This window comes from Callorhinus ursinus, unplaced genomic scaffold, assembly GCF_003265705.2.
Source record: "Callorhinus ursinus isolate GAN/ISIS: 27379988/994484 unplaced genomic scaffold, GSC_fseal_2.0 scaffold73, whole genome shotgun sequence".
Taxonomy (NCBI): Eukaryota; Metazoa; Chordata; class Mammalia; order Carnivora; family Otariidae; genus Callorhinus; species Callorhinus ursinus.
In genome coordinates this window covers 1,704,540-1,728,273 of record NW_027397135.1, presented here as the reverse complement: position 1 = coordinate 1,728,273, position 23,734 = coordinate 1,704,540, and the positions used below count along the sequence as shown (strand labels likewise).

Genomic DNA, 23,734 nt, shown 5'->3' with positions numbered 1-23,734 from the left:
TTCAAAAGGAAACTCTGGGCTACAGCTGGCAGCCCATCCCCGAGACAGAAGCAGGAACTACGGGAACGAAGGATGAGCACAGCTACAGAGTCAGCACTCAGCATTTCACACCCTTACTCCTCACCACAACCTGAAAGCCATGCTCTGTTGTTAGTAACCCCCGCCCTCCCTTTTCTTTTTTACTGAAGAAACTGACATCCAGAGACACTCATTCACTTGCCCAGGGTCTCTCTCTCTCTCTCTCTCTCTCTCTCTCTCTCTCACACACACACACACACACACACACACACACACACACTCTCTGGAAGTGGCTCAGTTGGGATCAGGACCTACGTGCTCTGACTCCAGACTCGGAGCTCTACTCACTACACTGCCCATCTAAAATAATGCTTATTATCTAAGGGCTTCACCTTATTTTCGCAGTAAATTCAAACTGGGATGTTGCAGACTCTTTCATAAAAGGCATTTTATTCCAATTACCATTTTTTAAGTTAACTCACTTTGGGAAGTTAGAACTCCTACAGGATCATGCTTATAATGTGCACACGAGAGGGTATTAACTCGTCACCAGCGACACAGATGCAGTTGGTTTTTTTTTTTTTCTTTTCAATTTTCAGTTTAGACTTGTGACAGTTTACACAGGTTCTTGTGCAAGCTTCTCTGAGTCACGTATAACAGCAAGGCTCGAGGGCAGATACTACTATATAAGTTCAGGGATACTACACCAATAAGCAATTTCTCTAAGAATAAAAGGTGAAGAAGAGAAACTCCAAGAAGATGAAACACTGATGATTAATGCTATCCTTTTATTTTCTCTTTATATATCTTGAACTACTTTTTATTACTTCTTAGTTATTTTTAGGTTAACTCGAAACAAACTTTTGCAAGTTCTTCTTGTGACCCGCGGGCATTCATAAATAAGGAGCCAAGCCTGTTTGCCACACGCTAAGAGCCAGTTTCCCTCATTTTCCAGTTCATGTCTCTGTCAGCAGAGGTATTCTGTGACTATGCCGTCTCCTCTACAGAAAGGGCATTTTTTTTTATTTTAAGACAGCTGATGATGACAAAAATGGAGCAGAGAGGATTCATTCCCATTTCACAAAACCAGAATTCTCACTTCTTAACAGTGACAGTTAAAAAGGGGGGGAGGGGAACAAAAAATAAAATGAAATGCTGACCAACAAATAATAATTGGTCTTGGTTTGTAAAGTAGTATGTATCAGTGCTCTAATGTAGTCTGGCCAAGGTCAAGTATAAGCTTGCAGATTACACGGGAAAGCATTAAAGGTAATCTTTCTCGAGCCTTCTCAGGTAATCTACTCTATATTTACACTCAACCACCAAAAGTTGAATCTGATCAGATCTGTTCTAATCAGCCAACTGATCTTTAAAACTAAATGACAGAATGAGTTTAACAACATTTCCGACAACACTGAAAAGGTTTCAGTCTCATGAGGACGCCGACTCTTCTAACAGAGTCAGAGGAAGAACTCTGTTTCCCCCACATACCCTTCTTTATCCTACCTTCAAGTCCTATCTGGCACAAAAGAAGAGTCCAATCTCTGAGGTTCTAGAATATAATGGGACGTATATTAAGAGCGATCTGAGGACATTATAAACAGTGTCAAAGAGCTTCTGTTACGAGTTTTGGCCGCCTTCCTGTACCTGTCTACTAACTCCTCCACTAGGTGAGGAAGGAAGCAGAGAAAGCTGACTGCTCACTAACCACACGGTGCCAGGGGCAGCGAGGCATCTGCAATGGCACAGGCAATTCACAGGGAAATGTCAAGTCCGGTGGATAAACCTGAACGTTTTAGCCGCAGATGCTTTAACACTAGAGCAGTATCATCACCGTGAGGCCCAGAAGGAGGGAAGAAGAGCAACCCACGCACAAAGCGCTACTGACCAGGTGCTAGGCTCGAGTTGCCCTGAGGTTTCAGCTGTGAGGCCGGTGGCACGGCCTGTGGTGTGCTGGTCCTGCTGTCGTCCAGGCCGAGAGACAAGTCCTTTCTGGGGGCTTTCACTGTGGACACATCATCGGTCATGCCCATCTGCTTCTGCCTCCTTCGCTTTTTACTCCATAGCTCATGACAATCTTGCCATAAAGGAAGGCTGGAAAACAAAGTATCCAATTGTGTGCAATGTTACTTCTTAACAACACCCCGAAACTGCTAACAGTTACTACAGAGCACCAGAGCTGCCCCCCCTCCGACCCCCGCCCATTGTTCCTGAAGACTGCAGACACATGCTGGTGACTCCTCAATAAAAGTCATCCTTGACGCCCCCCCTCCGTCAGGGCTTCACCTTTACAGCCGGACTATTTTTCTGTGACTTCTGAATCAGTAAATAATCATTTAGTAAAACTATGAACGAAGAACACAAGTTCATAAAAATATGTTACTATCATCCTTGGTGCAACCTCTTAAAGCCAGTTCTTCTCACAGCACACCATACATTGAATAGGACATGGGGGGAAAAAAGGCCAAAAATATGCCACTTGCAGAAAATGGAAACAGGATTAAAAAGCAGTAAAAGCTAGGAGATAACATCTGTGAAAGACTTTCTAGTACAAGCTTACTTTTGTAATACCCTCTCGTTTACTTCCATAATCAAGTGCTCTAAAATTAAACTATGCTACAGAGAAGTTTCAAAAATAGGTAATCCAGGCTCATGACTACCCATCAACAGAGAGTTCTGAATAACTAGCAACTATCAAGATTACCCACGATTCTGAAACAGTTCTGCCTTAATGTGATTTCATAAAGCTGACAACACTGCTGAGTAACTTTTGCTTAAAAAGAGACATAAATGTTTGATTTATAAATGTTTTCTTCTTATCCTCATAAAAATTCCAATGGGAAGTTACTATTATATCTATTTCAAAGATGAGAAAATTGAGGCTTGGAAAGGTTAATAAACTTGCCCAGAATAACTACGAATGCCCTTACGCAGCCCCAACCTGGTCATACATCTGACGTCTTCAACCTGGAGAGGTTTCCCTCTAGGGAGGCTTTCCAATGGGGTACACCTGACACTGTTTTAAAAGAATTCACATCTCTCTACATCCTCTTTGCTGACATCGATCTTTCAGAATGGCCTGCACAGCAACTTCGTTCACACCTCCTGTTTCACAGTTAGTCTCACCTCATGTTATAAAGTAAAGGCATATGCAACAATATGGTCGAATCTTAGCATATAATATTAAGTAAAAAAAGTCATTCCCAAAAGATTACAAACAGCATGACACCCTTTTATAAAATTAAAAACAACTAAAAATTTTCAATATAACTTTTTATGAGTACATATAGATGGCAACAAAAGTATATACAAAAGAAAACAGGGATGATGGTTACCTCAGGTGGAGGGAGGCAAGGGGGTAGGTCGTAGGGCAGGGGGTGGGGAGAGGGGATGATATGACTAACGTAGGTTATTTTCAAGGTTCTAGCTTTTATTTGGTAGGTTCATGGCTGCTTATTAACATCATTTAAAATAACTAATTAAGTAACTAAAAGAAAAAAAAGAGAGCCATGCATGGACCAATGATGAGTGACACAAGGATTATGATTAAACCAAGTCTATGCACCTGAGGTCCAAAAACAAAACAAAGGCATACCTCTCAGCCATCTTACTATGGTGCATTGCCTCAGCGTGTAAAAACCTCCTGGAGTAACAAACAAAGGTACAATTTGAAATATTGATATTGGGAAGCTTTAAGGCATCATAAACCCGCCAAAGACTTTCCTTTCTGTGTATGTGTGCGTGTGTATGTATCATAGATGTGTGGCCTTTGCCCCTGGTGGGCTATTCTGAATTCAGATATACTGCAGAGTAGGGAAACTGGGAGTGACTTCACCTCTTCCGCCCTGATGCTCTTTCGGGAGAGCCCCGGGAGAGGAAAGCAGGCAAAGAAATCCACTAACGGGGGCTTTTGTTCCCTCCCACAATTTAAAAGCCAAGAGATTCCTCTATGGATTATCTCAACACTCATCTCTAGGAAAGATAACCATTACCCAACAAATAGCTGAAACATACAGGTTAGTGATGCTGACTCTGGATACACCAGCAAGGTTTTCCAGGATGACCAAATCTTTACGTGCTTTTCTGAAGGTTCAAATACTGGCTCAGCCACTTATTGTGTCTCATTAGGCAAGTAACTTGACCTCTGTGCCTCAGTTTCCTTATCTTTATTTTTTATTTTTTATTTTTTTTAAAGATGTATCCACTTATTTGACAGAGAGAGACACAGCGAGAGAGGGAACACAAGCAGGGGGAGTGGGAGAGGGAGAAGCAGGTTTCCCGCTGAGCAGGGAGCCCGATGCGGGGCTCGATCCCAGGACCCTGGGATCACGACCTGAGCCGAAGGCAGACACTTAATGACTGAGCCACTCAGGCGCCCCTTCCTTATCTTTAAAAATGACATTAGCAATACAATCTACTTTATGAGGTAGAGGTAATATATGTTAACATACGTAAGCGCTGGACAGTGCCTCTCACAGAGCAGGCACTATCTTCATTTTTGATACCACTTATCATCATTCAATATGATGGTCTGAAACTACTTTCATCAAATCACATCATGAAATATTCCAATTACAGTTGATCACATTTTATCTTCTAAATTGTTCAGTGCTTTTCACTTGCTGTTAAGATAAATAAAATTATAGGCTAGCTGTCACTCTAAGTCACTTTTTAGCAATATATGCTTTCTTTTCATTAAATACATCAGAAAAATTTGACACCACATCTAATACAATTGATGCAGTTGCTTTGGTTTTTTTGTTTTACTATCCCATTCTCATTTGATTATTCGAAAAAAAACACGATCACAAGAGTTTAATATATACATATATTTCCCAAAGGAATCCCATACCAATGCTTTTCTTCACAGTCCTCGCCTCATAATTTATCATTTTAACTACCCATTATATATTACAGAATAATGAGATGTCGTTTATCTAATTTTTAATTTATGTATTAAATCAATAGCATTATAATTTCAACCTGACTGCTTTAGTGATGTATCCCTAATTTATTACTGGATTACAGCCTGTTCACCAAAATGTGTATTAACGTCCCTATTTTTAATGGAGAAATGCAGTCAGGTGCGTTCTGACAAAAATTAAGTGAATTTAGGTGATGTGTTTGACAATATGGACACAGTTTCCAATTAGGTTACGTGGCAGACGTTTCCCATTCATTAAATGGGTTATATCTACAGTGCCAAAACACGTAATAAGAAAAACAATCTAACATATGGATTGGCAAAGTTGTACTGACATTACATGTTAAACTTTTCTTAGTATACTGGATGAAACAAGTACTAATAAAAGAAAAAGTGCCAAGTATAAAAAGTCATTTAGGGGCATCTGGATGGCTCAGTTGGTTAGGTGACCGACACTTGGATTTAGGCTCAGGTCATGATCTCAGGGTTGTGAGATCAAGCCCCGTGTCGGACACTGTGCTGGGTGTGGAGCCTGCGTAACATTCTCTCTCTCCAGGACGCCTGGGTGGCTCAGTCAAACAGCTGTCTTCAGCTCAGGTCATGATCCTGCGGTCCTGGAATCTCTCTCTCTCAAGTAAATAAAAATCTTAAATAAAAAAAAAATTCTCTCTCTCTCTCTCTTCCTCTGCCCCTCCCCAAACCCCTGCCCCTGGTTCGTGCGCCCTCCTCTAAAACAAAACAAAACAAAAACAAGAAGTCGTTTAATAAGTATTGGTAAAGCTTCTTTGGATTTTTTCTTCAAATTTTGAAATAATAAATGTTAATTACTGGATAAAAAAATCTTTTCAAGTTACATGGTTTCCAATTCTTTACTATCAAGAAAATTAAAAGAGAAAGAATCTTGAAGTTGACATCTGAAAGGTCATAATAATAATTTCTGATGACAAATCACCATGTGATTTTTGCACATAATGTGGAAGGAGTGCAAAGAACTCAAGAGATAAAACTATGACAAAAGTCTATCCATTCGCAAAGGCTTATTTACAAGGGTACTTATAAAAATAAAAAATAAAATTACAATTAATGTGGGACTTTCTCATTCTAGAATAAGGAGTATTAACTGATAGATATTAAAATTACCTAGGGGAAAAAAAAACAACCTATTTCGTTAGGTTGCAGTTCCAACCAAATTTACGTGTGTGTGTGTGTGTGTGTGTGTGTGTGTGTTTTAAAGGCTCCACACCCAGCATGGAGCCTAACACAGGGCTTGAATTCATGACCCAGAGATCAAGACCTGAGCTAAGATCAAAAGTTAAGACACTTAACTGACTGAACCCCCAGGCACCCCTTTCTTTCCTTTTTCTTTTTTTTAAGATTTTACTTATTTATTTGACAGAGAAAGACACAGCGAGAGAGGGAACACAAGCAGGGGGAGCGGGAGAGGGAGAAGCAGGCTTTCCCGCTGAGCAGGGAGCCCAATGCGGGGCTCAATCCCAGGACCCTGGGATCATGACCTGAGCCGAAGGCAGACACTTAATGACTGAGCCACCCAGGCACCCCCTTTCCTTTTTTTAAAAAAATTTTAATTGAAGCATAGTTGACATATATTAGTTTCAGAGGTACAACATAGTGATTCAACAATTTTCTTTCCTTTTTTAAACTTAAATACATACAAGTAATATTTGCAAAGACCACTTGATCAACAAGAAAAAAACTTTGTCTTTTCTAAGTGACTCTTGGTGAATATCAAAATGCTAAGATATTTTGATCTCACTGAAACATTTACAAGAGTGATGTAACTGCCCCACTTAAAAGTGTCGACACTTTACCATACACTGAAATTTACATCTTTTGCAACTATTTCAACCTTTGATTTTAAAAAAGTTTAGATGTCAATGAAAAATGTGCTCGATACAGCTTTTACCAGAATTCTTTCATGTGGAACATTTAAACCAAGAGATTAACTTAGTATTACCGATAATGGGAGAAAAATGACCTTATATTCCCCCTGATAGGATGAGGCAGGAAGCACACCTCACTACCTAAGTAATATTCTCGACACACACAAACACAATGTTATTCTAATTCTGATCACAAGAAAGCAATTAAAGCTAGACCGTAGAAAGTTTTACAAAATTGCTAGCTCGAACCCTTCAAAAATGTCAATGTCATAAAAGCCCTACCCAAAGAGGAATTAAAGACTGAAGAGACATTGCAACTAAATGAAACGTGTGAGCTTTGAATGAATTCTTCATCCAAGATAAAAAAACACAAAAAACCAGACTATAAAGGAAATTACTGGGACAACTGGAGAAATTTTAATATGGGCTGTCTACTAGATATTGCAGTGTTCAATTTCTTATGCTTTATAATGGTACTGCAGTTATAAAGTCCCAGTTCTTATAGATACATGATAAATTATTTATAAGTGTTGTGTGACTCCCACAATATAATATTCAAACAGTTCAGGGGAGAAAAGCTTATATATATAGTGACAAAGCAGATGTTAATAACTATTGAATCTAGGTGAAGGATATACGAATGCTCATTGTATTATTCTTCCTATTTTTCTGTAGAGGTGAAAAGTTTCCAAATCAAAAGTTGAAAAGAATTCTTTGAAGGGGTACTAGAGTCAAAGTTTCAAGACTGCTGATAAGCAAAACAAAAACAAAAACAAAAACCCACCATGAAACAATTAATTCAAAAGTGAATGATTCAGATCCTTCAACATTATCAAATGATAGATCCTTTTTGTCTTTCAAATGGCAATCTGAAATGGCATAATGGCAATTCATAGAATTCAAGAAAAACTTAATAAAGCTGAATATGAAGGTCTTAGAAACAGAATAAGCCCAATCTATGTGATAAGTGGAAGAGCCAGGATTTGAACTCCAAAGCCCATGTTTGTTCATTCACAATATGCTAATTTTATTACATGGAGACATTTTATTATAGAAATAGGCTTGCTTTTATGATGCTCATCAAAAATTTTTAAGTTACTAAGGAAATCCCTACAAAGTCTCTAGATCCTATCAAAAAGAACCAAATGGACTGCTTTGATCCCTCCCTTTCCCCCAAATCAATCCTAGAGATATTATAGGAGCCACAAGGGAATGAAGGTTCAAGAACCCAGCTAGTCTGACTCCCAAACTCTATACATTTTCTCTGAATCATACAATAAACTCATTCTACGCTGTTACTAATGCTCTTTTATCCAATGATAAGGATTTTCTATTGGATATTCTGCCAAGCAGTATTTCAGAACTGCTCTTTCTTACTGAACTAACTTGCTGGCTCCACCCCTCACTAAATTTGTATTCTTGGGCAAGTTTCTTAACCTCTTTGAGCCTGCTTCCTCCTCCTCTGTAGAATAGTGACAATAATAATACCCACCTGATAGAATGTGACACATGAAAAATGCTTAGCATAGCACTCACTCAAATTTTTACCTATAGCAACTAATAGCAGTACAAACACTAGGCTTGGTAGAAGGAGTACTAGAATCATAATTAGCAGCGGAAGTGTTTTCTTCGAGTTGAAATCTATTAATAAAATTAGAAAGAAGAAGGCTGCTTTTGCTAATCCTATGGGTAGCTGAACATGAAGCAAGGTTCTGCATTCTAGATGTGCAAATTATGTGTATTACTACTGTTCTATTTCTTTGGATTTATGCTATTTCTTTTGAATTACCTAATTATGGAAGAGCTTCTGCTCATTTTATAGAGATGCTATTAAAACTGTCCAGATGGGATCTAACATAATAAAAAGCCACTTACTCTGGCGGAGGCATTTTTGAGGGTTCCACGTCCCGGAGGAACTCGCACTGGAGAGCCTGTTCTGCAGTGCAGCGCTTACTAGGGTCCAAGGCGAGCATGTAATCAAACAAGTCTAGCGCAGCTGCAGGAATACTGGCATGAGAGAATGACAAAAGTCATACGTGGTCTTTGACAAATGCTTACTGTTTCTTTAAGCTCCTAACATTTTATAACATTTGCTCTACTTTATTCCAATAAATTCCAATATTTCCTTTGAAGAAAGTCATTTTTACATAATTTTGAGCTATTATTCTAAATAATTTGAAACTTGGCCAACAATGGTATATTTTATTACTCTGTTGGACATTTGCAACTATAACATAAATTAAGAGCTGAACAGAAAGAATAGCTTCCTGTAACAAAATAAAAACCTGAGCTCAAATAACACGAAAGCTGCTTTGTTAAAATTTTAAATGGCGTTCAAGTTCTGTCATGTAAGTCCAAATGAAACACACAACCCTGAGTCACTGATACCATAATCACAGTGAAATGGTAATTTGCATGTAGCAAAGGGAAACACAGAAGAATTGTGATAGGTCTACCTTGGGTCAACAGAAGACAGAGTGACATTTAGAATTCCCAAGAAATAACTAAAAAAAAGGAAAAAAATTCAATGCGATAGGGACACTTAAGCATCCCCTTCTTACAAAACAAATTCTTCTCTTAACTTTCGACGATATTGCTTCTTTGGTTTCATGGTGTTGAAATATGGTAGTTTGATTACATCGGGCCACACTGCAGGACATGGACTCCCACATATACGGCTAAACAACACACAAAAAGAGGTACATCAATATAAACTCCACAGAAAAAAATCATCCAGACAACTGCTAATATAAACATCACCTCATTCTTCAACACAAAAAGTTGGAGTCTTGATATAATATGTAAGAAATTTCATTAAATATTTTAGCATCCCAACTTAATTACTTGTTTTAAGAAATCAATTTATTTTCAGGGGATAGTTCTAACACTCCAAACATTCCAATTCCTAAAAAGAAAACCTTCATATTTGCAAAATCAAGTCTTAAAACACAGGGAATACTCCAAATATGCTGACCATATCTTGAACCAAGATAAAAAATTGTATGCCAATAAATTAAGGAACCAGAGTTTAGGTTTGTGTCTTTCTCTGGCCTTATAGGTACCTACCAATACTTCTCCTCACGAATATGATGAAGTTTGTGATAAGAGTGTAAACGAATTTCCTACACCCAGGAAGGGAACTATACTGTCATGTCTGCTGCTACATTCGATCAACAGGAGGACCCTCAAAGTAACATTCTTGAAATACAGAAGTTCTTCAGCTTAAGTAGTGCCACTGATTTCAAGGTGTTGAGAAATTTTAACTGCTTTTTTACTCTCTGCTTACCTGTAGCTTGAAAACCCTATTTTTGTACTAACTAGGAAGTCCTTGGCACAGTAATTTGTAGAAAGGCTATAACAGAGGCAACTCCAGCCAGTAAACATTTAAAAACTCACTTGGCAATACGTAGATGAAAAATTTGTTAAATATGCTTAACGTGCGCATACTAAATCTCAAAAATAAATGTACATTGAATATAAAATCCTCAGCTGATCTTCACATGTGAAGAGGAAATGTCCATGCATCACTAAAAATAAAAATGTTCTGCACGTAATACATATAACTGCATGCACCAATGTGTATAAACAAGTGATGACTGATGTTGTCAGCCATCTTTTAGCTGAGCTGTAGAACACTGTCTCAGAAACACATATATTTACGTAAGATAACTTCTCATGTTTTTTAAGCTATGTCACTGAAATGTCCTTTTTTGGTTTCAATATAGTTTAGGATTTTTGGAAACACAAGCTTCTAAAAAGGTAGGAAGAGCCTATTCTTTGTACACGGCCAGTCTCTTCTTCCTCACAACTGGATTTTTACAATCTCCTCAAAGAAACAAGGCTGACCCCGGGAGGATGGTTCTATGATGTGGTCTCAAACTGCCTTCCTAGTCTCATTCCCCAGGTCATCTCTCCCCACGGACCAACCACACTCTTCCGTGTCTGTGATCATATTCTCTCTCCCTAGATTCTAACTAGTGGAGAATCTTTTTCATTTCTCAAGATTCAGATCAAAAGTAATCTATTCAGTGCGGTCTTCTGTATCCCCATAGCCACTCAGAAGGGTCACTCTGCATTCTATTTGCTTCTTTTGACACTTTTTCATATTTCATGCTGCTTTGTATCTTGGTTTACCTGCCTGTTTCGCTTACTAAATTGATAGTTTAGGAACCGTGTCTCTCACTTTTGTGTACTTCTCCAAGTATATAAATATAAATAATCCCAGGCAGACTGATGTGTTATTAGAGAAGTATGAAATATATTGAAGTTTTTTAAAATGAAGGATACTTTCAACTGCAGAGATACAAGAACATGTTCCATGTTATGGAAGAGGTACAGAATTTTGGCTACAGTTCCAAGGGTAAGTAAACAACAGACAGGTGGGAAGGAAGTAAGAGAAATGTTACTGGCAAAGAGAAGTGCATAGACAGAGGCACGGAACTAGTCAAGTACAGACATGCGGGAGGAAGACGAAGGAAACAGAATTTAGGGCTCCGGGAGGGTTAGCTAAGAGCACAGAGAGGAGCCACACAATGTTTTAAAAGGCAACCTGCCTAACTATAATGAAGACAGACTTTGAAAACAAACTTTAAAACTGAATCCCGTCAGTGACACTGGTCAAACTGCACTGCTGAAGAATCTGTTTCTTCTTTTATAAAAGAGAGATTCATTTTACTTCAGAGCTGTGAGATTAAATGAGCTGGCATCTGGCCCCTTCAGTAGCCCTTCAATAAAAGTAAGTTTCATTACCTCTTAACTAAAGAGTTTCATTTATTTTACTCTATGTGTTGTGGGAAGATAGTTGAGTAACAGTTATCTAGCTGGTAGCAGCACACATGATGGAACAGACCTACGGAAGCAGGGAAAGTTCCTAGAAACTAGGGAAGCAGACAGGACAGCAATGGATGGTAATTGCATATTAGCAAAAACTAGCCTGATGGCCAGCCAGTTATCTCAAAGTCACTTACCAAAGAGGTCTTGAAATGCATCATATACTAAATCCCTAAATATCTGTGGCCTATTTCGGGAATGAATCAATTCTGATCTATGTACTTTGGTATCAATACCGTATGGTAGCTTTTGCTTTTTCTTTTTTACAAGGCCAACGGGACAAAGCCTTCTATCTAGCCATTCCTCTAATTATTCTCCTCAAAATTTTCCTAGGATGAACTGCAGAATCAATACTGTCGCACTCCAAAATGTAAGAGAATCTGTTTGGATTCAACTGCTGCTCTGAATTTATAGATTAATTTAGAAAGGATTACTATCAGGGCTCCTGGGTGGCTCAGTTGTTAAACCTCTGCCTTCGGCTCAGGTCATGATCCCAGGGTCCTGGGATGGAGCCCGCATCGGGCTCCCTGCTCAGCAAGGAGCCTGCTTCTCCCTCTCCCACTCCCCCTGCTTGTGTTCCCTCTCTTGCTGTGTCTCTCTCTCTCAAATAAATCAATAAAATCTTTAAAAAAAAAAAAAAGGATTACTATCTTCAGAAGGCTTAATACTTCTAACCCAGAAATATCCAATTTTTATATTTCCTTCAGTTTTGTATTTACGTTTCTTCAATTGGATCTTACATATTATCAGTTTTATTTTTTGCTTTTTTGAATGTATTCTTATCCCTATTGTATTGCATAAGCAGTAAATAGGGAAGTTTTGTTATAGAAAACATTTTACATATGACATCCAAAGTTTTAGACAGCCATGTGAGATCCTATGGCTCCTACCATATTTTTAATAATTGTCCCTTTGAGGCTTTCCAGGTTTACAATCTTATCACCTATAATCAGAATTCTTCGCTATTTTTTCCAAACATGCCCACCTCTTTATCATGATATGGTATGTGGCAATTTCTAAACATTATTACAATGATAATGATGCCACACAATACTGGGTAGTTTTATTTGGTTTCTGACTTTAATGGGAATACTTTCATTGTTTACAACTGGGAAGGATGATGATTTTTGGTTTGAGAACAACACATAATAATCACAGACACAGACACAAACTCACACACATATCCTGTTAAAAATAATTTATTCCTTTTTACTATGGGCTTTATTTTTGTGGCTTTAAAATTTTTTGAAGATCTTATTTGAGAAAGAGAGAATGAGAGAGAGAGAGCACATGAGAGGGGGGAGGGCCAGAGGGAGAAGCAGACTCCCTGCCGAGCAGGGAGCCTGATGTGGGACTCCATTCTGGGACTCCAGGATCATGACCTGAGCCAAAGGCAATTCCTTAACCAACTGAGCCATCCAGGCGCCCTGTGGCTTTTAAATTTTTAAAGGATACTTTAGTTTTGTTAGTTTCATGTTTAGAAACTACTATAATCATCAAAATTTTCCCCCTGAGTAACTAATGTCATGAATCCTATTAAGAGCTTTCCTAATACTCATGCTTACATTCAATAGAATACTTCCTGGCCTTAGTAAAGTACTATCATTTTAGTGTAATGCTGTATTCTACTTGTTCATTTAGATGTCATGCATCAATATTCCTATGTGAGATTGGTATACAGGAGCAGTTCTCAAAAGTGGGGTTCACAGACTCTTCAGGGGTCTGGCAGGCGAAAGGTGTAACTAAGACATTATTTGCCTTTTTCAATGTGTTGATTTTGCACTGATGGTACAAAGCCCATAGTGAGGAGAATGACCAGGACCTTAGTATGATTCGAGGCAGTGGCACCAAACTGTCAGCAGTAAATACTTTTCACTACTATACCATCTCCCGGGGTGGGAGTGGGGGGGTAGGGGAGAGACACACCAGTCATTTCACTTAAGAATGTACCTGTTGAAGCAGTAAAAATCGTTAGTTATTAAACCCTAACACTATTTAGAAGAGTATGTATCTTCTTTATATTCTCAGTGATGAACAGAAAATACTCATAAAGCACTTTTGCTGCTCAAGAAATTCTGACAGTTATCCTGAGAAGCACTTGAGCAATTATTTGAGCTGCAAGCTGAAGTAGCTGCGTTTTTTTTCATGGACAGTCATTTTTACCTATATGAACAAGTAACACACTATGGTCATTCAGATTTGGGTATCTGCCAGACATTTTCTCACATGTGAACAAAGTCTGCTTGTTACTTCCAGGAAGACGATTGCGGTATTTATTTTCAATTATAAAATCCGAGCTTTCAGGAGAAACTTAGAATACTAGAAAGCTTGTATCTACGCCATGGACTTGACAGCTTCACAATGAATACCTATAGACTTTTCTGATGAGATTAGGGGTGATAACCATAATTATATAATGAAATGTTACATTTAGAAGATCTGCTAAAATAGGTGATCCACTATTTCCATATTAGCCATGTTACAAAATTACCACAGATCCAGAGTGCAGGATAGACTAATGGATTTTAATATATTAGAATACAAAATATCTCCATTATGTTTTCAGACTGTACATTACAACTAACCCATAAAAAATTACCACTTATTTAGTGTAGTTTCAAAGAAGAATAGGCACAATTATCTGAAAGACTATTGAAAATAGCGTATTGCAGGGAGGAGAATCCAGATGTTACTTTATTAAGCCAGACATTAAAAGATATGTAAAAATGCAAAACAGTGCTACTCATTTCACCAGCATTTATTTCAGTTTGGAAAATACAGACGTTTTATAATTAAACAATGTTAACATATTGTTTTAAAATAGGTATTTTCTTTCTCAGTTTTAATTTCTAGTACGATAAATATCAATAGATACAACTAGCATAAACAAAGCTCCTGGGATCTTTCATAATTTTTAAGAGTGTAGAGAAATTTTTACAGCAAAAAGCAACTCATAGGATTTTTTATGCTACTGATCTATGAAGATATACATGCTTCATTTTTAAAAACTGGGAGCTTCCCTTCTTTACCTATATTCTAGAACAATCGAAGTCTAAGCCTTTAAAGTTCTAAAAATCTCACCTGTGTGATCATCTAGGCCTCAGGCTTTATGGGTGGGGGAGGGGGTGGAGGTTGGACAGAAGCAGAGTTCTTTTCATTCCAATCTACTTCTAATTTTTTCCATGATTGTTAAGTGGTTTTTTATTTCATAAGTAATGTACACTGTGCGATATAAAGGTTCTTTCTGGCTGCTAGAAGGCTTAGGGTTAAAAGTGTGACCCTTATACTAAAAACATTTTTTTGCCCTCATTCATCCCATTCTGGCATCACCTGTTTTTCACTTTCTTTTGCCATCACTTTTAAACCCGTGCTATTTCTATCAAAAAACTACAGTAATTTGCCTAAAATAGTTTCTGGAACAAGGCTAAGTACAAATAACTTGACCACGGCTGTGTGAAAGTTTTTAAGACAGATTCTGATCAGCATTCCCACCTTTTATTAGTTCATACATATTTTTGTACAATGCAGACTAGAACTCATCATTCCTGGGACTTTAGATTGGGGATAAATTCCAGCATTACTGCAAGTGGAGTGAGGGGAAGAAGTGTGTAGGAAACATATTTATTTAACTCTTGTAACCCTAAGCATATGATTACTCCTGTTTTACTCACGAAGAAACAAACTGAGAGCATTGTGGAACTTACCCTAAGTCCCAAGGGCAGGAAGGAGCTGAGCTGGCATGAGAACCCAGGGCTGCAAGATTCCAAAGCCCACCCTTTCAATGAATACACTCTGCTGCCTCCTTCCAATCAGGGAGACAGCTGTTTTCTTTTGTCAGAAACTTACTTTTTTCCTTCATGATTTAAAAATACTTAATGCCACAGAATCAAAAGTGTGGCACCTTTTCAAAGTATTATAGATATTTGGTATTTTACCAACAAAACAAAAACATTCTGAAATATATAAACTGGACTGTAAAATAGCCCTCTTCACAGCCCTCTCACAAATCCATGCTCACATAACAATTCCAGACTCTTTTGATGTGTTTGTTTTACCAAAATGGGATAAAACCAAACACAGCCTTCTATTAAACGGCTCATCATGAAACGATGTTGCTTTTCTTTCTTTTCTTTTTTTTTAAATTTATTTGACAGAGAGACAGTGAAAGCAGGAACACAAGCCGGGGGTGGGGGGGCGGTGGGAGAGGGAGAAGCAGGCTTCCCGCTGAGCAGGGAGCCAGATGCAGGACTCAATCCCAGGACCCTGGGATCATGACTGGAGCTGAAGGCAGATGCTTAACAACTGAGCCACCCAGGCGCCCCCTGATGTTGCTTTTCTATGTCAACATCTGCAGATCTACCATTTCCTTCTCAGTATCTATAGAGTATGTCACCAAGTGGATGGATTGAGCTTTCTTTTTTTTACCCCCTATATGGTTCTAACCAACTTAACATGTTCATAAAATAATTCAAGTACAATCATGCCTCAGGATCTTTATTACTTTGCACTTCACTTCATTCAGATCCCTGCTCAAATGATACCTTCTAGGAGTAACTTTCCTGGACTCTCTCTGTAACACTGCCTCCTATCATTTTCTATCCCCTTGCCCTTATCACCACCTGATACATTAATTTGTTTTGTCTTGTCTCTCCCAATTAGAAACTAGAAAAAGTTGTGTGCTAGTTACTAGGCACGGAGGATACAACCCTCACCCTTCACTGTATCCTCAGTGCCTCGGAACTGGCACACAACCAGAAACCAATGGATACTTGTTCAATTGAACAAGACTTGAAATGACTTCTGTATTATATTCGGAGGTCCATATAAACTTGCTTTTTTTCTGGACTTCCCATATAATTCCACCAATTCATCTACGTATCTTGTGCTAAAATGGTTTCAGTTGCTATAATTTTAACATAGGATATGCCAAATTTTCCTTCTTCTTAAGAATTTTTCTAGGGGCGCCTGGGTGGTTCAGTCGTTAAGCGTCTGCCTTCGGCTCAGGTCATGATCCCAGGGTCCTGGGATCAAGCCCCACATCGGGCTCCCTGCTCAGCGGGAAGCCTGCTTCTCCCTCTCCCACACCCCCTGCTCGTGTTCCTGCTCTTGCTGTCTCTGCCTCTGTCAAATAAATAAATAAAATAAAAAAATCTTAAAAAAAAAAAAAGAATTTTTCTAGTTATTTTAATGTTTACCTGGAGGGAGAATGTCTTTTGAAATTTGCATTAGGACTATAATCATTAATACAGGTTGAACTGCCACCTTCAAAAAAGTTAAGGCTTCCAACCAAAAACGAGATATGCTGTTCCCAATATTTATTTTAAATCTGCTTTACCATTTTCAGTGAGACATTATAGTTTTCAATATACCTGGAGTATATATGGTGGTGCTTTTGTTAAAGGCATCTTTTCCCTCACATACATTTCTAACTGGTTAGTGATACATATTTTTAAGAAGGTATTGCTTTTAGTATATATGTATTCGTATATTAGGATATTGTGTGCATCTATGTCTACACACAAATGTACACACACACATTCTCTCAACACTTGTCATTTGATCAGACTCTTTTATTTAAGGTGTTTCAGGTAATTCCCTTGCACGCTGCCTATGTGCAATGCTGTCATGTACAAATTATGACAATACTGCCTTCATCCCGCCACTTTATACCTCTTACTGGGTCACTTACCAGTTGACTGGTTAGTACTTTTAAAACACTCTTAAAATAATGATACTAGAAGACACTTCTTAGCATTCTTGTCTTACATCTTCTAGTATTTCAAAACTAAATATTATTCTGGCTATTAGTCTACAATACATATCTTCATCATATTAAAGAAATATACTTTTACACTTAGTTTGTATTCAAGCAAATGCTTATCCAACACCTACCAAGAAAAACATATTACTTTACTTCTATTAAAGTGATGAATCAGAATAATAGATGTCCTAAAACTGAAACATTCTTGTCTTCTTTGGATGACTCCTACTTGACTCAGCAAGTTGATTTTTAAGGAAAAGCTAGATACGATTGGCTAATCTTTTCTTTAGAATTTTTGGATTAATATCCTGTAGAAATTTTTCAGGATGTTTTTGTCAAATACTGACATGTGCGTCATACTAACCTAAAAGCTCCAGGAAGTCTTATTTCCTACCTGGTGTAGAGAATTACTTAAAAGTTTAGCTACTAAAACTGTCTAAATTCAAATCTCGATTTTGCCACTTGCTAGTTAGTTATATGACCCTAGACAAATTCTTCACTTTCTAAGGTTCCACTTTCTTAACCACAAAAAGAAAACAGAAGGCTGTATAAACCTTAACAGAGGCTAATTCATGCAAAATTCTTAGAAAAATGCTTGCATCATGTATAAAGTAAATAAAAGCCCTAGTATCCAAAGAATCAGGACCAATTGCCTTATTAACTGAAAAAAACGGGTAAGAGGGAATCATGGAAAAAAAAATAAAGAAACACAGATACATAATTTAAACATTTTATTTTAACTGAAAAATTAAAAATGTACATTTATTCTCCAATTTTCTGACACAGAGCAAGGCCTCTTTGAACAGAGGATTCGTTGAATGGGACTCTGCATTAGCTTTCTTGAACAAACCATATTATCAAGGATTTAAAGCAATCTGAGTACTAAATTCTTCTAAATTTTTATGACTTACCTTTCTAACTTAAAGTAACTTGCCTCCCACCCAGTTAATCTGATAGCAACTTTGTTAAGTCTTTGCAAAGCACTGCATCTGTGTATATTTAAAGGACACACATATAATAATAAAAAGTTGGTATACAAAATTGGAAACTACCTCTTACAGTCATACTTCAACTGGTAGCATAAATACATAGTCTTACTACAGAGTAGTAGCCTACTAGCTGCAAACATTCGGCTTGCCATGTTATCAAGCTACTGTTACTTACAGAGGGACTGGACAGCATCAATTAATCCAATAAGTCTTTTGAAGGAGGGTTCATAGTATATTGGTATCTGTGCCTCATACCAGTATTTTTTTCCTAAAAGTTCTCAATCCATATTTTGAGACACACAAAACTTAGAAGTTGCAAATTGACATTATATATGAAAGCCAAAGCTCTTTCTTTAAAAATAAAAGAATTATTTTAAAATATTACATGAAGAGAGAGGTGATTAGCACGTATGTCCTTATGACCCAGGCCCTACAACAGGCTCAAATTATGAAGACACGTTTCCGTGTATAAACATTCACATATAAATAAATATAAACATGTATGCATATGTGTATATAAAACAGAGTATTTCTTTACAGTATCCCAAAACATTAATTCTTCCATCCTGCCATACTAAAAAAAAGTTATCTACCATTTATTCTCTCTTTCCTCATACGTATTTACTCTTTCTTCCTGGTCTTATTTTTTGGGCCCCCCGCCCTTTCATTTAATTGCAAAAAAGAGCTAGGGACTGTGGGATCCTTATTTTTACTAGAACAAGTATCAATATCAAAGTAACCCACATTCTAGTTTCTCTTCCATTCAGCAATCATTAGCCTTCAAGAAAACCATGCTGTTCTCCTAAATACACAAACTTGAAAGACTTTAAATTTTCTATGAAGTTATTACACACCCCCAACAAATATTACAATCATGAGCTTACCTTATTAATTCTAGCTGTGCAAGTTCTTGATTTGCTTGAAATATAGGTTTTTTAGTGAAGAGTTCACCAAGGATACATCTAGCAGAAAAAATATCCATCATTACCAAATGATATGACTTTACTTCACTACCAAAAATTTCAAGTAAATTAAACCAATCAGTAAGCCTATCTTACCCACAGCTCCATACATCAATAGCAGGTGTATATCTTTCTTCTCCCAACAGCAGTTCAGGTGGACGGTACCATAAAGTGATGACCTTGTTAGTATACGGCCGACTAAAAAACACAGAAAGCACTCTTTAGAGTTATTATCTGTTAGAATAAGAGAGATTCTCGTAAGAAGTATTATTTTGGCTAATCAAAGCAATCCTACAATCCTAACTAAAACCAACTTCATCTACCTACTAAGTTCAGACATGCTATTACATCTGACATACATGATCATAAAATACATTTGAGAGCAATGCGATTAACTGAAAATTTCCTTAATACATAAAAATGAAAAGTAGTTGGCTAATTTGGTCAAAAAAAGGTCCCAACTCTTCGGTTCTGTTTTTCCTTTCCATAACTTTAAAGGGGATTAACTGACTTAAAGGAAGTTGACTGATTTTGACCAAATCTGGCAAATTACTAATGCGTGGCAAGATATAGTACAAATTGGAATCACCTAATAAAAAATTTCACCTGGGCATATTTTTGACAATATTTCACTGATTGCAACCCCACTTTAGTATGCAAATACAAAGTACATAAATGTAGACTGCAGTAGTTATGGTCTATTCTGCAAAGCACCACTGGCAATAGGTATGATACTTTATCAGATGATTCTTTTGTCACCTTCTAAAAGGGAGGATATATACATATTGCTACCTCTTTATTTGCCAGTGAGGCTTACATCCAGGGGACCAAACAGGCTGTAGGGAATTGAGATACTTCTCTAAAAAGGCTTTCATGCAGACTCCCTTACGCCAGGGATGAGCACAAAGCCACCGTTTGAAAAGCCACTAGACTGTTGTGAGGAAGATTCATTTGCTGATCTTAAACCATCCACAAGAGGGGCAGGGGCCTGTTGGGACTCTATCCAGGGACAAAGGCACTGCTAGGCACCACTGTTACACTCTCCCTCTACTCTGGTAGCACCTGTGGTGCACTCCAGCCCTGCACTCTCCCGCAGCTTCACTAAAGCTGTTGGGTCACACACACTCCACCTGGGAGATGCTCCCTGATCACCTGGCTCTGGTGGCTAGGGGGGCCTGCATTCCTGGGTCCCAGGAGAAAGTAATAATGAAACGGTTCTTGGTGGGCTACCATACCAAGGGCACTACACAGACTGAAACACACCCCAGTCTTTCTGGGAAGAAGGCCTATTTACTTGTCCTGCAGCTTCAGCCTAAGGGACAGACTGCAGGTCTGCCAGACATCTACAGTCTACAGAGGTGCTCTCAGGGAATGTAGGGCAGGGGACACCATCCTTGTGCTCTCCAATGACCTCATTACAGCTCACTGGTATCTCCCACAAAGGGGCTTTTTACTCATCTTACGCTCTGACTTTTCCAACTGTAGCCCAAGGGATATCTCCAGATCACCTGGTCCGCAGGCCAGAGGATTTCCAATTGTGGTCCCATATGACTACATATATTTATATACATTAAAAGCTGCTGCCTGAGGGTCTGGCTTCCAATCAACCTGAATCTAGGTGCTGACTGAGATTCCTGTCTTTGCAACACTGACTGGTCTTGGAACATCCTCAATAGTTGGTTCCTATCAAATATAAATCAGACTGCTTAGACAAAACACAAAGGTCTGAGAAACAGAAGAGCTAGGGCAAGGTTGAAAGATAAAGATCATCTACATAAGGCCACTCCTTCAAGACTAGAAGAGGTAGCTGTTTTCCCTAAACATAGAAATTAACACACAGTCAAGCAAACTGAGGAAAAGAAAACATATGTTCCAAACAAAAGAAGAAGATAAAATCTCAGAAGAAAAAAACTTAATGAAACAGAGGTAACTAATTTACCTGAAAGAGTGAAAATGGTCATACAGATGTTCACCGAACTTGGGAGAAAAATCAATGAACACAGTGAGAACTTTAAACAAACGGAAAATATAAGAAAGTACCAAAGAGAAGTCACAAAGCTGAAGAAGACAGTAACTGATCTGAAAAAAGAAAAAGGAAACTAAACTAGAGGGATTCAACAGCAGACTAGATTAAGCAGGAGAGAAGAGCAGTGATCCAGAAGATAGAGCAGTAGAACTCAAACAAGCAGAGAAGCAAAAAGAAAAAAAATAAAATTAAAGTGAAAACAGCTTAAGGAGCCTACAGAACAACATCAAGCAGAATAACATCCAGATTATATGGGTACCAGAAGGAGAAGAGAGAGACAAATGGGCAGAAAACTTATTTGAAGAAATAGTGGCTGCAAACTTCCCTAACGTGGGGAAAAAGACATCCAGATCCAAGAAGCCCAAAAGATCCTATAAAAATGAACTCCAAAAGATCCACACCAAGACATAAGTAAAATGTCAAAAGTAAAAGATAAAGAGATAATCTAAAAAGAAGCAAGAGGAAAACAACTTTTACACACAAGGGACATCCCACCCACCCCCCAAGGCCTGCATAAAACTTTCAGTAGAAACTTTGCAGGCCAGAAGAAAGTGCACGATATATTCAAAGTGCTGAAAGGAAAAAACTGACAACCAAAAATACTCTACCCGGCAAGGTTATCATTCAGAATTAAAGGAGAGAGATAAAGAGTTGTCCTCTCAGACAAGTAAAAGCTAAAGAAGTTCATCATCTAAACAAGCTTTACAAGAAATGTTAAAGGGAATTCTTTAAGCTGCAAGGAAAGAAAGTACACTAATTAGTAACAAGAAAACATGCGAGTATAAATCTCACTAGTAAAGATAAAGTAAAGGCAGTGGATTAAATCACAGAAAACTACTATAAAGGTCAAAAGACATAATTAGTAAAAAGAACTGTAATTACAATAATCAGTTAAGGGATATACAAAGGAAAAAAATGTAAAATGTGACATCAAAAACATAAAATGCAGGGGTAGTAAAAATGTAGAGTACTAGAATCAAACTTAAGTTGCTATCAGGGCACCTGGGTGGCTCAGTCAGTTGAGCGTCCAACTCTTGGTTTCAGCTCAGGTCATGATCTCAGGGTCCTGGGATGGGCCCTGCATCGGGCTCCACACTCAGCACAGAGTCTGCTTGAGATTCTCTCTCCCTTTGTCCCTCCCCCTGCTCGAATGCATGCTCTCTCCAAAATAAGTAAATCTTAAAACAAACAAACAAAAAAACCTTAAACTGCTATCAACTTAAAATAGACTTATATAGGCTGTTACGTGTGAGCCTCATGGTAACCACAAAGCAAACATCTATAGGAGATACACAAAGTAAGAAAGGAATCTAAGCATAACACTAAAGAAAACCATCAAACCATGAAGGAAGAGAGCAAGAAGGGAGGGAAAAGAACTACAAAACAGCCAGAAACAATGAACAAAATGGCAATAAGTACAGACCTGTCAATAATTACTTCAATGTAAATGGACTAAATTCTCCAACCAAAAGACACAGAGTGGCTGAATGAATAAAACAAATAAACAAAAAACAAATGAGACCCATCTATCTGCAACCTACAAGAGACTTGCTTCAGATATAAGAACACACAGCCTGAAAGAGATGGAAAAGATATTTCACACAAATGGAAACCAAGAGAAAGCAGGGGTAGCTTTACAGACAAAATAGATTTTAAAACCAAGACTGTAAAAAGAGACAAAGAAGAGGGATGCCTTGGTGGCTCAGTCAGTTAAGCATCTGCCTTTGGCTCAGGTCATCCAGGGTCCTGGGATTGAGCCCTACATCGGGCTCCCTGCTCCGCAGGAAGTCTGCTTCTCCGCCCCGCCCCCAATACTCATGCATGCATTCTCTCTCTCAAATAAATAAATAAAATCTTAAAAAAAAGAGAGAGAGACAAAGAAGACCTTTACATAATGATAAAGGGTCAATCCAACAAGATAGGAGCACTCAAGACAGGAGCACTTAGATAATGTAAATACTAACAGACCTAATGGGAGAAATGGACAGCAATACAATAATACAGGGGACTTAATACCCCACTTACACCGGTGGACAGATCATGTGGACAAAAAAATCAATAAGGCAACATTAGCTTTAAACAACCAATTAGACAAGATGGTTTATAAAGATATATACAGAACACTCCATTTAAAAGCAGCAGAATATGCATTCTTCTCAAGTGCATATGAACATTCTCCAAGATAAATCATGTTAGGCCACAAAACAAGTCTCAATAAATTTGAGAAGCCTGAAATCACATTAGCATCTTTTTCAATCACAATGGTATGAAACCAGAAATGAATGGGAAAAAACTGGGGAAAAAAATCACAAATATGTGGAGG

General features: G+C 37.9%; 1 protein-coding gene and 1 long non-coding RNA gene across 3 annotated transcripts in view; one reads left to right on the top strand and one right to left on the bottom strand.

The window, feature by feature from the left end:
* The window catches only part of CDK13 (cyclin dependent kinase 13), a 123,900-nt gene that overhangs the window by 7,029 nt on the left and 93,137 nt on the right, over nt 1–23,734 (bottom strand). Inside the window, 5 exon segments of the mRNA XM_025853027.2 lie at nt 1,907–2,112; nt 8,719–8,850; nt 9,405–9,521; nt 19,308–19,385; nt 19,482–19,583. Of these exon segments, the coding sequence (XP_025708812.1) occupies nt 1,907–2,112; nt 8,719–8,850; nt 9,405–9,521; nt 19,308–19,385; nt 19,482–19,583 (635 nt within the window).
* The window catches only part of LOC141371478 (uncharacterized), a 96,033-nt gene that overhangs the window by 17,584 nt on the left and 54,715 nt on the right, over nt 1–23,734 (top strand). For both annotated transcript variants that reach the window (XR_012376456.1, XR_012376457.1), the window contains exon 2: nt 9,902–10,089. This is a non-coding gene — a long non-coding RNA (uncharacterized lncRNA). The remainder of the gene's footprint in view (nt 1–9,901; nt 10,090–23,734) is intronic.